Genomic DNA, 14,386 nt, shown 5'->3' with positions numbered 1-14,386 from the left:
TGAACAGCCTGAGTGTGTTTGTGTTCACAGAGAGGGAGTGATTTCTGAGAAAATCTAAAGGATCACTCACTTCCCAGAAACCTCTGGAGTTCAAATCCCACCCATTACTCAGAGCTAAGGTAACCAGGAGTGTCAGGTTCTGGGTGGAGGAATCAGGAATATTTCCAGAGTTGGGATTAAACAGAGGAGACAGCAAACCCTTTGAGCCTCCAGGGTGGGAGAGCAGCCTCTTACCAGAGAGGCTGGAATAGCACCCTAAGCTCTCCTATTTCTCCAGCTCCATGGGATCCAGCCAAGGATAAGTTTGGGCTTGTAGACAGAAAATTTTGGCTGGAGCAAGGGGGCCACCCCAAGAGGGGGCTGGAGGCATCTTACCAGTTGTCACTGTTTTCCTTCTCCCTTCTCCAGCACCAGACAAAGACACCTGGGGACAAAGCAGCAGCATCAGAAAATCCCAGAACCATTTGGGTTGGAGGAACCTTCAAAGCCCATCCAGCTCCAACCCCTGCCATGGGCAGGAAGAACTTCCACTAGCCCAGGCTGCTCAGGGCCCCACCACCACCATCATCAATGCAGGCCAGCATGACCTCCTTGGACTGGGGACACACTGCTGGACACAGCAGATGTGACAAAACCCAGCCCCTGCCCACGGGATGCCAGGTGGGAGAGCCAGGTCCTGGCAGGGATGTGCCACATGGGACCCCTTCACCCACCAGCCAGAAACCAGGCAGAGCCACCTCAGCACCCACCTGCCCACCCCAGCACCCACCTATGACCAAGCCGATGATGACACAGGTCATGACCACAGGCAGCACCACATGTGCAGAGTCTGCAAAGGGGACAACACAGAGCCTCTGCACCAGAGCAAATGTAACCCATTCACAGCCTCCCAGCAAACCTGCCTGCTCAGCACAGGCAGGGAGACAGAATCCCTTCTCTGGGGCTGCCCCCTGGTTTTTCCCGGGCAGGGGAAGGAATGCACTCACGGTGGACCTTGAGCAGGAAGGAGGTCTCGTTGTGGCTCACGGCGTTGCTCACCACGCAGGTGTAGTAGCCGCTGTCGCTGATGGACACCCGCAGGATGACGAGCGTGGTGTTCTCCGCAAACTGGATGCGCTCACTTTCCACGAGCGGCTGCCCATTTTTCTTCCACCAGTAGGCGTCTGCCGTCCCGTGCACCACGCTGCAAACCAGTTTGGTGTTGCTTCCTTCCTTCACCAAGGAGTTGCCCACAATTTGTGGCGGGGACAGCGGCTCTGGGAGAGGCAGAGGCAGCGTCAGCGCTCGAAGCCGTGGCAATCCCGGCTCCCGGGCACGGAGGAGGGCTGGCCGCGGCAGCACTCACCCACAACGCGCAGATGGAACCAGGCCGTGGCCTCCTCCTGGGCCCTGAGGCGGTACAGGCGGCTGTCCCCGCGCTGCAGCACCACCTGCAGCGACAGGTTGGACTCGTTGAACGTGGCGCGGTTCTCGAAGAGCCGGGACACGTTGGGGGGGTGGCGGAAGCCGTAGGTGAGGATGACCCCCTCCTCCGAGCCCGCCCGGTACTCCCAGGCCACGGCGCGGCTGCCGCGCAGGGCCGGGGCCGTCAGCAGCACGGTGCAGCCCACGGCCGACACCAGGCTGCCCGCGGCCGGGCGCAGGTCGGCCGAGTAGCAGGGAGCGAGCGTGCGGGCTGCAAGAGAAACAGGAGTCACCCCACAGCCGCGGGGACCCCGGCTCATCCACCTGCGAGGTGCTGCAGGAGCCCTTCCTGCCTCAGCCGCGGAGGGAATCATTTATAGAATCATGAATCATGGAAGGGTTTGGGTTGGAAGGGGACTTAAAGATCTCTCTGTTTCATGGGCAGGGACACCTCCCACTGTCCCAGGCTGCTCCAAGCCCAAGTGTCCAACCTGGCCTGGAACACTACCACGGATAGTGCAGCTACAGCTGCTCTGGGAAACTTCTGCCGGGGCCTCACCACCCACACAGGGAAGAATTTCTCCCAATATCCCATCTTACCCTGCCCTCTGTCAGAGGGAAGGCATCTCCCCTTGTCCTGCCCCTCCATCCCTCATCCCAAGCTCTCCTGGAGCCCCTTAGGCCCTGGAAGGGGCTCTGAGGAGCCTGGAAGGGGCTCTCCTGGATCCTCCTCTTCTCTGAGCCCCCAGCTCTGCCAGCCTGGCTCCAGAGGGGCTCTGGGCCTCAGAGCAGCTCCGTGGCCTCCCCTGGGCTCTCTCCAGGTCCCTCCTGTGCTGGGCCCAGGGCTGGGGCAGCTCTGCAGCCGGGTTCTCGCTGAGGGGCAGAGGGGCTGAATCCCCCCTGCCCACGCGTTGGCCGGGCTCTGCTGAGCTTTTCACCCACCCACAGCCCCAAATCTTTCAGCAGGGCCATGGAAAGGCTGCCTCCTGCTTTAGGGGGCACAGACGGAGCTGTGGGACCCCCGGGCACACCCCCCCCCCCGCGGGGCCCTGCCGGGAACCCGCGCTGAGAGCCGAGAAAAGCCGCAAGTCCCTTCCCGACCTTCCCCTAAAAGCTTTTCTCCGGGATTAAGGCGTGCCCGAGCCTGGAGTCGCCTTCGCGTCTTAAATCAGGCGCCAGGAAAAGCTCCCCAAAGGCGGGAGTGGCTCCATGAGGGGGGGACAGGGGGTCCCGCCCGCCTCCCCCCCGCGGCCCAGCTCGGCCAGACCTGCCCAGAGGGGCCGGGGCAGAGCCGGGCACCCGGGCGGGACCGACCCGTCCCGGCCACCCCGGCCCCGGGGCTGACACTCGCCTGTGACCCCCGGGGCGGCCGCGGCGCTGCCGGGGGCGAGCAGGAGGGGGAGGAGGAGGGGGACGGGGAACATCTGCGGGGCCGCGGGGAACAGCTCCGCCACCGGCCTGGGGCAGCTCGTCTGGGCGGGACCGCGCGGGGCCTGCCCGCCCTCCGCCCCCTGCTCCTCTTCCCCTCTCCTCCCCTCCCCTTCCCTCCTCTCCCTCCCTTTCTTCCCCTCCTCACCTCCTCTTCTCTCTTCTCCTCCTCCTCCTCTTCTTCTATTTTCCTCCCGCCTTTCTCCTCCTCTCCGTTCCCCTCTTCTTCCCTTCCCCTCCACTCCTTTCCCTCTCCTCTCCCTTGCTCCCTTCCTCCTCTGTTCCTCCTTCCCCTCCGTCCCTCTCCCCTTTACAGGACTTCCAAACCCAACACAGTGAACCCCCCAAGGTGCTGCCTCCTCCCGTCCCTCCCGTCCCTCCTCTGCCTGTCGCGGTGTAAAACCCCCAAATCCCAGCTCGGAGGCACCGGGGGAATGGCCTCACGCTGTCCCCTCTCCTCAGGATCCCACCTCGGCCACAAAACCCGGGGCTTTAACCTGGAGCAGCCCTTCCCGCTCCCGGCAGGGCTGTGGGAAGGACGGGACGCGGCTGGGGCGCTGCTCCTGCAGGAGATTCACCTCGGAATCTCCAGGCGGCATCGGGACAATGTTTTTATCCTTTCCCCAGGAGCTTGGGCAGCTTGGGAAGTTTGGGGGCTTTGTGGCAGGGTTAAAAAAAAATCCCCTGGGGAGGTTCTCCGTGAGGACATCAGGAGGAGTAACGGGGACACAGGCGTGGGCAGGCAGGAGCCCACGCAGCCGTCCCAGTCCCACTAGAGGGAGCGAGGAGATCGGCTGTGCCAGGAGCCGCTGGGAGCGGGGAGCCCAGCCCAGGGAGGGAGCTGCAGCAGGACTTGCCTCTCATTGCCTGTCATTGTGTCTGTCCTTGTGTCTGTCATTGTGTCTGTCATTGTGCCTCTCATTGTGCCTCTCATTGTGTCTGTCCTTGTGTCTGTCATTGTCTCTCCTGTCACTGCCTGCCATCCATCGCCGGAGTGCGGGGACGCTCCTGGCCGGGGTGTGGATGTCTCGGAGCTGCTGTCCCGCCTTGGGACGTTCCAGAGGCTGCTGCTCCTCGTCTCTCCTGGGAAAGCTCGCAGGTCCAGGGTTTTATGGGGCTCCTCCATCCATCCCTTCCCTGCCAAACTCCCGCCAGCAGCGCAGGGAGCGTCCCTGGGTCCCCACAGAGCCTTTCTGCTCCTCTTTTCCCTCTCTCCCTGTGCCTTGGCTCCCAGCCTCCACCAGCCAGAGGCCAGGAGGGGCTGTGAGGATCAGCCTGTGTCCGTCCAAGCCAATGTCCTGTCCCACCTGGGTGACCAGCCATCCCTCCATCCCTCCAGCTGAGCCTGCAGCAGCTCTGGAGCGGCTCCGATGGCACCAGGCAGGGAATGTCTCCACCTCCTCTGTGATAACAGGGACAAACAAACGCTGGCCCCAGCCCACGGGCAGGAGACAGCCAGGGAAGGGCTGGGCTGCTCCCAGGGTTGCAGGGAGGAGGTTGGACGCCTGAGCCTCCCACTGGAAGTGCGGTGTGATGAGGAAGAGGCTTTTCCCAAAAACCATCTCAGCACGGGAACTGATGGGTTCTGATCGAAAGACAAACATCTGAGGGCACATTCCAGGGAGGTTACAGCACTCCTGAGCTGCACGCGATGACTTCACGTCGCAGGGGCCGCTGTTCCCTGAGGGAGGACCGTGTGGTCAGCCCTGTTTGGAGTCATCAGCCGCCGGAGCCAGTACCAGGCTGGGCTGAGAGGAGCCGGCCCTGGGACCGCCCCGGGAGGAGCATCCTGCACTGAGCCAGCTCAGGGGGTCTGCCTTGGCCATCCCAGGAAACACAGAGAACAACTACTATTGCACGTTCCACCATCCTGCCTGATGAAACAAATTCAAGGGACAGGCTGGGAAATCCCAGATGCAGCTTCATGTCCGTGTCGGCATCTCCTGCTGAGTTTCCCCCATCCCAGCCTCACTGAGAGCACCAGGAAACCCCAACAAACCCCTCTCCTGCTCCCCTGCACTTGCTCTGCACCACAGGCACTGAGGAAACAGATTTCCAGGCTCTGCCTGACCCGGCTCTCCCAGTGCACAGACCAGGAAACATTAGAAGAGAAAAACAACTCCTCAGCCAGGATTGAGGCATGCTTTTCCCCCTGGCCCCCACCCAATTTTCTCTGCACTGTTCCAGTTCTGGTCTGCCCTGACTCACAGACAAACCTTCTCTCTCCAAGAGAGCAGCTCCAGGCTCCAGTGTTCTGCCTGCTCCTGGTTTCCCTCTGCCCCTCCTGTCCCATCCCATGGAGAGCACACAGAGCAGTGGTCCCAGGTTCCTTCAGCTCAAACATCTATGCCCCAAATGGCAAATCATAGAATTGTGGGATGCTTTGGTTTGGAAGGGATCTGAAACCCATCCCAGTCCCCATTCCACCCTCTGCCATGGACAGGGGCACCTTCCACTAGAGCAGGCTGGCAGCTGTTCCCCAGGTGTCCCCTTTGCAGCTCTTCCCCCCTCGCCTGGCTCAGCCTGAGCCCTTTTCCTGACAACAACCAGGAGGGTTGATTTATCAGGGGATTTTTTCAGACATAATTAGTCACCTCCCTCCCTCCCAGACCAGCCCCCTTCCCAGACTCCATGGAAGTCATCTCGCCTGGGGAAAGATCTCCGTGCCAGGGCAGGGATGGGGCTCTGGCACTGAGCTGGCAGAGAGGCAGGGAAATCAGCCCTGAGCCTGGCAGATGCTTTGGGGTGGGTGGGAGATCCCCTGCTCTGAGCCTCGGCTTCATGGTGTTTCTGGGGACACTGCAGGCTCAGGCGTCCTGGGGAGGGGACAGCCCACGGGGCAGCCACCTCCATGATGGTCTGGGGGCTGCTGAGCTGCCTGGGGTCTGGGCTGAGGCCACCACCCTCCCCAGGGCCCAGCAGGACAGGAGGGAGCGGTTCTGCAGGGACACCAGTGCTCCTGTGCTTTCTCAGGTCTCACTTTCATGTCACAGGTAACAGCACCTGGAGCCACAGACTCACCTGAGCACGGAGCCGCCACAGCAGCGCCAGGGAGCAGCAGCTTGTCCCACCTTCCTGCTTTCAGCCTGCTCCACGTTTCTCTTGTGGAGCAATGGGAATGTGACCCAGCAGCAGGACAGAGCCTGGGGCTCAGCAGGGATGTGCCCTGTGCCCGCTCCAGAAGGGCAGAGTGGGCACGGCCCCCCCAGCAAGGCCTCCAGGAGATGCTCAGCAGCTCTTGCCCCCCTGTCCTGCAAACCTGCACATCTCTGTGCCTTTGCTGGCGGCCAGAGTTGATGTGAGGCCCATCACCAAAATCTGGCTCGGGTCGTGTCCTCCAGCCCTAAGACCCTCTGTTCTCAGCCCCGGGGTCTTCTCCCCTGGGGTCACCCCAGCAGCTCCCACACTGTCCTGTGATGCTGGCATGAAGCATATTCATAAATCATGGTATGGCTTGGGTGGGAAGGGACTTTAAAGCACACCCAGTGCCACCCCTGCCATGGCAGGGACACCTCCCACTGTCCCAGGCTGCTCCAAGCACCAATGTCCAGCCTGGCCTTGGGCACTGCCAGGGATCCAGGGGCAGCCCCAGCTGCTCTGTGCACCCTGTGCCCAGGGCCTGCCCACCCTGCCAGGGAACAATTCCCAATTCCCAATATCCCATCCAGCCCTGCCCTCTGGCAGAGTGAAGCCATTCCCTGTGTCCTGTCTCTGTGTCCCCGTGAAGTGACACTCCGGGGCTCTCTGGGGACACGCAGCGTCCCCGCGGCCCCGCTGCCTCCCGAGCCGCAGCCCCGGTGCCACCATCGCCCCCGGCGTCCCCCCGGTGGCCACGGGAGACCCCGCCCCTTCAGCCACAGGCCCCGCCCCAAGCCCCGCCCCCGCCCGCCCGTCCGTCCGTCCGTCCCGCCGCGCTCGCGCCCGGGGCAGCGGGACCGGGACCGGGGCGGCCATGGCCCCGCACCCGCCCGGGCAGTACCTGCGCTCCGACAGCGGCGGCTCCGACACTCCCATGCTGCCCAAGGGCGCCGCTGCCGGGCCCGCTCCCGGTCACTGTCCCGGTGCCGCTGCCGCTCCGGACGGCGGCCCCGGTGCGGCGCGGGGGCAGCGGCGGCGGCGGTGCGGGCCGCTGTGGGGCAGCGTGGCCGTCATGGCTATCCTGGCGCTGCAGATCGCCTCCACCACCGGCCTCTTCGTCTACTTCACCATGGCCATCTCCAAGGTGAGCTTTGTCCCGGGACCGGAGCGGGGCTGCGGCCCCGGGAGTCCCGGCGGCTGCGGGAGGGCTCTGCCCGCTCCCGGCCCTCGCCTCTGCCCGCCGGGCACGGCAGCGACCGGGGCCCCAGGGAGCCGCGGGTCCTGATGTGGATTGGGGGGCGGGCACTGCCCCGCGGGTCCAGATGTGGATTGGGGGGTGGGCACTGCCCCAGCTCCACAGGGAGCCGCGGGTCCAGATGTGGATTGGGGGGATGGGCACTGCCCCAGCTCCCCGGGAAGCCGCGGGTCCAGATGTGGATTGGGGGTGGACGTTGGCCGAGCTCCGCCCGGAGCTGCAGATCCAGCTGTGCAGGCGGGGGCGGAGGGGTGGGCACTGTCGCCGATGCAGATGTGGAGAGACGGCGCCTTTGTCCTGGGCCCGCCTGGAGCTGAGGTTTGCACTGCGATCCCATCGCAGTCTCCAGCCGCAGATGGGAGTGCGGGGGGACTCCCCTGGGCTGCAGGCCCTACTGACCCCCGGTTTTGGCTTCATCTCTCCCTCCTCCCATTCCCATCTCCCCTGCACTCCAGGACTCCCAAATCCTCCTCGCCCCCTTTGTGAGATGCTGGCAGCCCCATTCCAGCAGCTCTTTCCTTGCTTCAGTCCAGCCCCACCAACTGTGCTGGGATCCCGCCATTCCCACCTCCCCCGGGGTCAGTCGGGCAAAACCACTCCCAAACTTGGCCGTGACGGTCTGATCCTTTCAACAGCCTCGCCAGCCCCTCCCCTCAGCTGTGATCCCGACCCACAACAACCCCTCAGCAGGGGGAGGGAAACGCCAGTCAGGAGATCCATGAGTAGAGGGAAATTCGGGGCTGGCAGCAGCTCCCTGGAAGCCGCCCTCATCCCTGAGGGCGCGGCAAGAAAAAAAAAAAAGGTCCTGCAGTGCCAGACATTCCACAAAACACACCAGAGCCAGGGAAGAAGGAAAAGCCCTGCCACGGATGCAGGGGGAGTAAACAGCGTGTCTGAATCCAGCGGAGCATCCTTCGGAGTGGGCTCCGGCCCTCCTTCGGCCTTTGTCTCCATGCCCGGGTCACATGAGGTCCCGCTGAGAGGGATTTACATGAAAGGCGGGGGAGAGGAGGGGAATGGGGAGACAGCCCCAAGGAAGAGGAGGGGGGAGGAGAAAACCACTGTAGTGGAACAATTTGGGCTAATTTCCGCGGCCGGTCAGTGGATCTGTGCTGGGAGTAGGGAGTCTGTCTCCTGGAGCCCCTTCAGGCCCTGGGACGGGCTCTGAGCTCTCCCTGGAGCCGTCTCCAGGTGAACACCCCCAGCTCTCCCAGCCTGGCTCCCGGGCAGAGGGGCTCCCGCCCTCGAACATCTCCGTGGTTTTCTCTGGAGCCGCTCCAGCAGCTCCCCGTGCCGGGCCGGCCCCGGTTCCGCGGGCGGGCTCCCGCCGCAGGCAGCCCGGGGGAGCGGCCCTGCCCGGGCACGCTCCCGCCGCGGGCACCCCACGGGAACGGCCCCATCCCGGGGGAATGCGCTGCCACCCGGGCGGGCAGGGGTGAGCAGGAACGGCCTGCGAGCCCTCCAGCCGGGAATGGCCGGGGCAGGGCCGGCCCGGGACCGGGAGGGCAGAGATGAACCCAGATCCTTCCAATCTGACCTCGCGGCGCTGCGCTGTGCACACCGAGGCTGGACTGATCCCAATATCCCGGTTGTTCTCTGAGCGCCCGGGTGCTGGAGGAGCCGGGCTGAAGGCGGCTGCCCCCTGCTCACACCCCAGCAGGATCCCGGCTGCTCTGTCCCCGTTTGCCGTCACGCTCTGTTTCCGTCCCAGCTGAAGTCCCAGGCTCCGGGCAGTGCGGAGGAGCTGCGGTGTCTGCAGGCGCTCAATCAGCAGCCCGAGGGCTCCAGCCTGGAGAAGCTGAGCAGCAGCCAGGGCTGCCTCAAGCTGGCCGGCACCATCAAAGCCTATGTGGCCACGGTGAGCCCGGCACCGGGGGCGGATGGGGAGCTCCTGGTTGTCCCTGTGCCTCAGTTTCTCCATCCGCCTCAGCAGAGCAGTGGGAGGGGGGAATAGCCAGAATAGCCAAGGTGGGAGTGGGACTCAAGCCCTTCACGGGGAGGAGGTGGCAGGGCCCAGAGACAGCGTGACAGGGAAGGTGATGGAGGCTTGGAGTAGGAGCTCAGGCGTGGGGAACCCCTGTGTCACCTTTAACCAGGGAACTTCGTCTTCTCTGTGGCACAGGTGACCGAGAACATCATCCGCAGGAACGCTGTGAAGGGTGAGTCCCTCCTGGGCCAGAGCCTGACCCTTGGGAGCTGTGATCCATGGAAACTGTGATCTATGGGAGCTGTGATCTAGGGGAGCTGTGACCCAGGGAACTGTGACCCTTGGGAGCTGTGATCCATGGAAACTATGATCTATGGGAGCTGTGGTCCAGGGAGCTGTGACCCAGGGGAGCTGGGATCCATGGGAGCTGTAATCTATGGGAGCTGTGATCCATGGAAACTGTAACCCAGGGAGCTGGGATCCAGGAGAGCTGGGATCCAGGGAGCTGTGACCTATGGGAGCTGGGATCCAGGGAGCTGTGACCTATGGGAGCTGGGATCCAGGGAGCTGTGATCCAGGAGAGCTGGGATCTGTGGGAGCTGTGAGCTATGGGAGCTATGATCCAGGGAGTTGTGATCCAGGGGAGCTGGGATCCAGGGGAGCTGGGATCCCAGAAGGCCAGCAGGGGGTGGCAGGGGCAGTCACTCCTGGGGCAAACTCCGGTGCTGTAAGCTGGGGCAGGAGAGGGGGGAGCCAGGATTGTCACCTGCCATGACAGGCACACGTTCTGGGAATGGGCTGGGGGACAGCCACGTCCATTTGTCCAGAGGCTGGGGAAGCAGGGCCATGGTACTCACAGATGTGTTGGTTGATGATTGACAAGACTTTTCCATCCCTCAATAACCTTTTGCTCTGGTGGGTCAGTGGGGCATTCCCTGCCCTGCTGGCATGGGGCCGGGTGGCCCCACGCTGTTCTTACAGCATCTGTCCCTTTCCTGCAGAGGCCTGGAGGAACTACTTCAACACCTCAGAGGGGCAGCTTCCTCCCAAAACAGCTGGGAAACCCTCAGCACATCTCACCCTCCGCCCACAGAGCCTGGCTCAGGATGGTGAGTTGGGGAACCCCTCTGGGCACTGCTGGGTCTCCAAGATGGGAACGGGAGAGACCAAAGGGCAGGGGACCGGGACGGTCGGGCGGCTGATGGGGAGAGGCGTCTCCTGTTCCCTGCAAGACCACCAAGCTCCAGCCCTCCGAGCTGGGTGAGCGGGAAGGAGTCAGAGCCACCCCGTCCCCTGGTGTGACCGTGTCGGGTCGCTCCCCTCAGGACTCTCCCTCCCCGCAGGACGCTCGCAGCGCTCCGGGAACCTGTCCCAGTCATGCCGCCACGCCATCACGCACTGGGGGCACGGCAGCCTGGTGTCCCACGTGCAGAACATGACGTACCGGGCGGGGCGGCTGCGCGTGGAGCAGCCGGGCAAGTACTACGTGTACGCGCAGATCTACTTCCGCTACCGCGGCGCCGGCCGCGACTCGGGCCCGCAGCTGGTGCAGTGCATCCAGTGGCAGCCGGCCCACAGCCCGCCCGTGCTGCTGCTCAAGGGCGTGGGCACCAAGTGCTGGGCGCCCGAGGCTGACTACGGGCTCCACGCGCTCTACCAGGGCGGACTCTTCGAGCTCAAGGCCGGTGACGAGCTCTTCGTCTCCGTCTCCTCCCTGGCCATCGACTCCAGTGACGCAGCCGCCAGTTACTTCGGGGCCTTCCGGCTCGACCTGTGACACCCCCTCCGCTCCCACCTGCCCCTGGACAGCGGCCAATGGCCCGGGGTGGCACAGGGTTCTTATGGCTGTGTTGTCCCTTCTGGTGAGGGATGAGCCAAGAAGGACACAGGGGTGGTGCCCGCAGGGCCCTGCTGTGCTCGGTGCCACCCTCCAGCTGTCAGCCAGGAAGGGTCTCCAAGGGCCTACAGGGGACATGCACAAGGAGGGACCTCCTAGCCCTGGTGGCACAGCACCTACCAGCAGCTCCCTGCAGCAGGAAAGGCACCAGGGCCACATCTGCCACTGCAAGACAAAGTGTCCCCATAGCAGGGTGACACCCATGAGTCTGATGCTACCTTGGGCAGCGCTGTGGGTGCCAGGACCTGGGGCTGGAAGCACCCCGGGACACAGGGGCACACCTTGTGGGGATGGGGCAGGTCCAGTGTCGGCCTCTGGAAGGGAACGAAGGAGTTTCGGTTTGGGAGAGGAAAGCCTGGGGCAGCAGCAGTGATGGGTGCAGGGAGGGCAAAGGGCAGGACCGTGACACCGCAGCAGTCCCCAGCCCTGGCACCACACCTGGCACGTGGCACTGGGGCACGTGGTGCCCGAGCCAGGCTGCATAGGACCAGGAGCTCAGCACGGCTGCTGAACAAGCACCTCTTCCCATGTGGATTTTGTCCCCTCCAGCCCTCGTGGACAGCGCAGTCCCCACTTCCTCACACCCGCAGCCCTGGCAATCCCTGCAGGATTCCAGCTCTGGGTGAGCCCAGTGGTCACAGGAAGACCTTGGAGGGACCAAACCTGCCCTGGGGTGATGGATGCCAGCCCAGAGGCCAAAGGTGGGTTCAGGCAGGGCAGAGCAGGGCCCAGCTGGCTCAGCCCATGGACACTGGGTGGGCACAGCCCCCTTCTCCAACTCCCCCTGTACTCTCTGTATCCTGTTAAAACTGGGGGCATTTACACAGTGGCAGTGTGGGCTGCCACAGGCATGGGGCTCCCAGGGACGATGGAATAAAGCCTCGTACTCCAGCACAGCTCTGGCCCCTTTCCACCCAGGACACCAGAGCCAGGTGGAGCAGGGCTGGGGCGCTGCCAGAGCTGCAGACAGAGCCCAGCAGAGTCTCCTGCTCATCCTGCACCCACAGCACCCCCAGGGGCTCTGCAGCTGCCAGCCCCACCCGAGGCAGTCCCTGCTCGGGGATGTGTTCCTGCTTCTCAACCCCGAGCCTTCATTCCCGCTGGGCTCAGCTCCTGCAGAGACCCCCTGAAATCTGAGCGCATCCCGGCTCCTCCCCTGCGCCCATCAGCTTCCAGGGGTCCCAGTGCTCCTCCTCTTTGAGTCTGGCATTGCAGCCTGGCAATGGGCTGTTCCTGGGCTGTTCCTGGGCAGCTCCTGCTGTCCCTCCTGCAGCTTCCCAGGCCCGACTCCCGGCCCTCCACATCCTTGGCCGGGGCTGGGGCTGAGCCAGGCAGTTCCCACATCCCCCCTCCCCAGCTGCTGGGCATTCCCACTCTCCAGCCCCCATCTCCTGCAGGCTCCTGCCTCGGGGGGTTGATACAGCCCCCACAGCACGGTGCCACCCTGGCACCTGCACACAAGCACCTGGACCGGCCCCAGTGCAAGGGAAGATTCCCAGCTCATCCAGAACCTCTGAAGCTCATCCAAAGCCAGAGAGCACCAAGAGCAGCCTCGTGCAGCCTCCAAAGGGGTGACAGGGCTGATCCCCCCCTTGGCAGGGCCTCATCTTCCCCGTCCCCTTGGAGGAATGGAGGGAGCTGAGCCGAGCCTTGGCGCTGCAGCACTTGGCCCTGGAGCACACTGGGCTCTTGCCCAAAGCAAAAAAAGTGCTCCAAACCCCTCCATTCTAAAACCATCCCCCCTCCTCTGTCCCAGCCACCTCGGTGACCCTCAGCAGGGCTCCTGACACCCTGAGGTCTCCAACACCCCCGGGAGCCCTGAGCTTATCCTGCCTCTGGCAGCAGCCATGGGAGAGCGGAGCTGAAGCAGGGACTACAGGAAATGCAGCAGGTGGTTCCAAGATTTCCTTTGAAAGGGAGTTTAACAGGGCCCAAGGGAGCCAGCAGAGGCTGTGTTTGCTGTGGAGGAAGCAGGGAAAGCAGTGAGTGCGGAGAGCTGGGCTCGGTGCCAGCAGGCAGTGGCCCACCCCGCTTTCCTGGAAAGGAGAGGGCTCTGGGTGGGTGGATGGGACAAGGAGATCTCCAGCAGCATCAGGGCAAAGAGCAGCCTCACCCTGTGTGGGGAGAGCCCAGCTGGAATTCCTCACTGTGAGGAACTGGCACAGGTCACCCCGAGAGCCTCAGCCCCTGTGGCCCCTCTGCCTCCCCTGCTGCCCTCCCTGTCCTGGTGCTTCCAGGATTGGACACCCCCAGCCTGGCCAGGCCGGGCTCCCACCTGGACAAGGGGATCAGCACCAGCAGGAGAACCCAGCAGCATGAAATCCTGGCCTCCACAAAAACTGCCTGAGGCACCTGTGCCAACAATACCTGTCCCAGAATGTGCTCCAGGACAGAAAGAACTAAGTGTGGAAAGACCTGGATGAGGACACACCACTGTTCTCTGACTAAAGAAACAAAATCTGCTGTGCAAATTGAGTAAAGTACTAAAGATTTCTCACACAACTTTTCTGTTATTGTTAAAATTGTTTATTAGAAATTACAACTCACTATTTTAACGTGTGTATTGCTGACAAGTTCACTGTAACTCCTGCTCGAAATCGAAGTCAATGGTCCCTAAAGCAACTCTGCAGCCTCCTCTGCCAGCACCTCCCTCATGCTGGGGAGAGCCACAAGAATAAACAACTCTCCATTATCCCTTCTGACCCTGTCCCCAAAACTGAGTGCTCCAGCTCCCCAGGCAGCAGCACATCCCTGCAGTGTCCCTGCAGTGACAGAGCCTCAGAGCCCCCCGGCCCTTCCTGAACACCTCAGGCTGAAGGAGGACAGGGTCAGAAGGAACGTGGGGAGAAATTCCCTGTGAGAGAGGTGAGGCCCTGGCACAGGTGCCCAGAGCAGCTGTGGCTGCCCCTGGATCGCTGGCAGTGCCCAAGGCCAGGCTGGATGGGGCTGGGAGCAGCCTGGGACAGTGGAAGGTGTCCCTGCCAGGGCAGGGGTGGAGCCAGACGAGCTCCATGGCCCTTCCAACGCAAAGCATTGCAGAATTCTGTGATTCCCTCCTGCTCTAACCCAGCCTAGGACGTGGGGGGGTGATTGCAACACTAATAAAATCTGCACGCTGACCTGATTTCCCATGGCCTCGCCCTGTGGATTCAATCCAGACACAAAGTGCTTCCTGCAGCTGCTGCCAAAGGACCCTCTTATCTCCACTGCCGAGGAGCTGCTTTTACCTCAGCCCAGGGCGTTCATAGCCCTGAGCCTTCGTCTCTAAATAAATCCTGGGCCAAAGGCCCTTTTTTTCCTTCTTTGTTGTTATAAACCAGCTCATTGCTCTTTCCAAGTCTCCATCCCTGCCCAGACACGATCTTGTTTTACTTTCAAGTCCCCAGCCTGGCTCGAG

At 63.1% G+C, this 14,386-nt stretch overlaps 1 protein-coding gene across 1 annotated transcript; it reads left to right on the top strand.

Moving 5' to 3' along the window:
- Nucleotides 1–6,784: 6,784 nt before the first annotated feature.
- Nucleotides 6,785–14,113, top strand: LOC134425553 (tumor necrosis factor ligand superfamily member 10-like). Its single transcript, XM_063170254.1, has 5 exons — nucleotides 6,785–7,054; nucleotides 8,877–9,023; nucleotides 9,288–9,324; nucleotides 10,094–10,201; nucleotides 10,436–14,113. Exons 1-5 carry the CDS (start codon nucleotides 6,785–6,787, stop codon nucleotides 10,867–10,869), a joined length of 996 nt encoding a protein of 331 aa, XP_063026324.1. The 3' UTR covers nucleotides 10,870–14,113.
- The last annotated feature ends 273 nt before the right edge of the window (nucleotides 14,114–14,386 follow it).

Source organism: Melospiza melodia, chromosome 16, assembly GCF_035770615.1.
Source record: "Melospiza melodia melodia isolate bMelMel2 chromosome 16, bMelMel2.pri, whole genome shotgun sequence".
Lineage (NCBI taxonomy): Eukaryota > Metazoa > Chordata > Aves > Passeriformes > Passerellidae > Melospiza > Melospiza melodia.
Note: the sequence above shows the minus strand (reverse complement) of the source record. Positions and strands in the feature narration are given on the sequence as shown.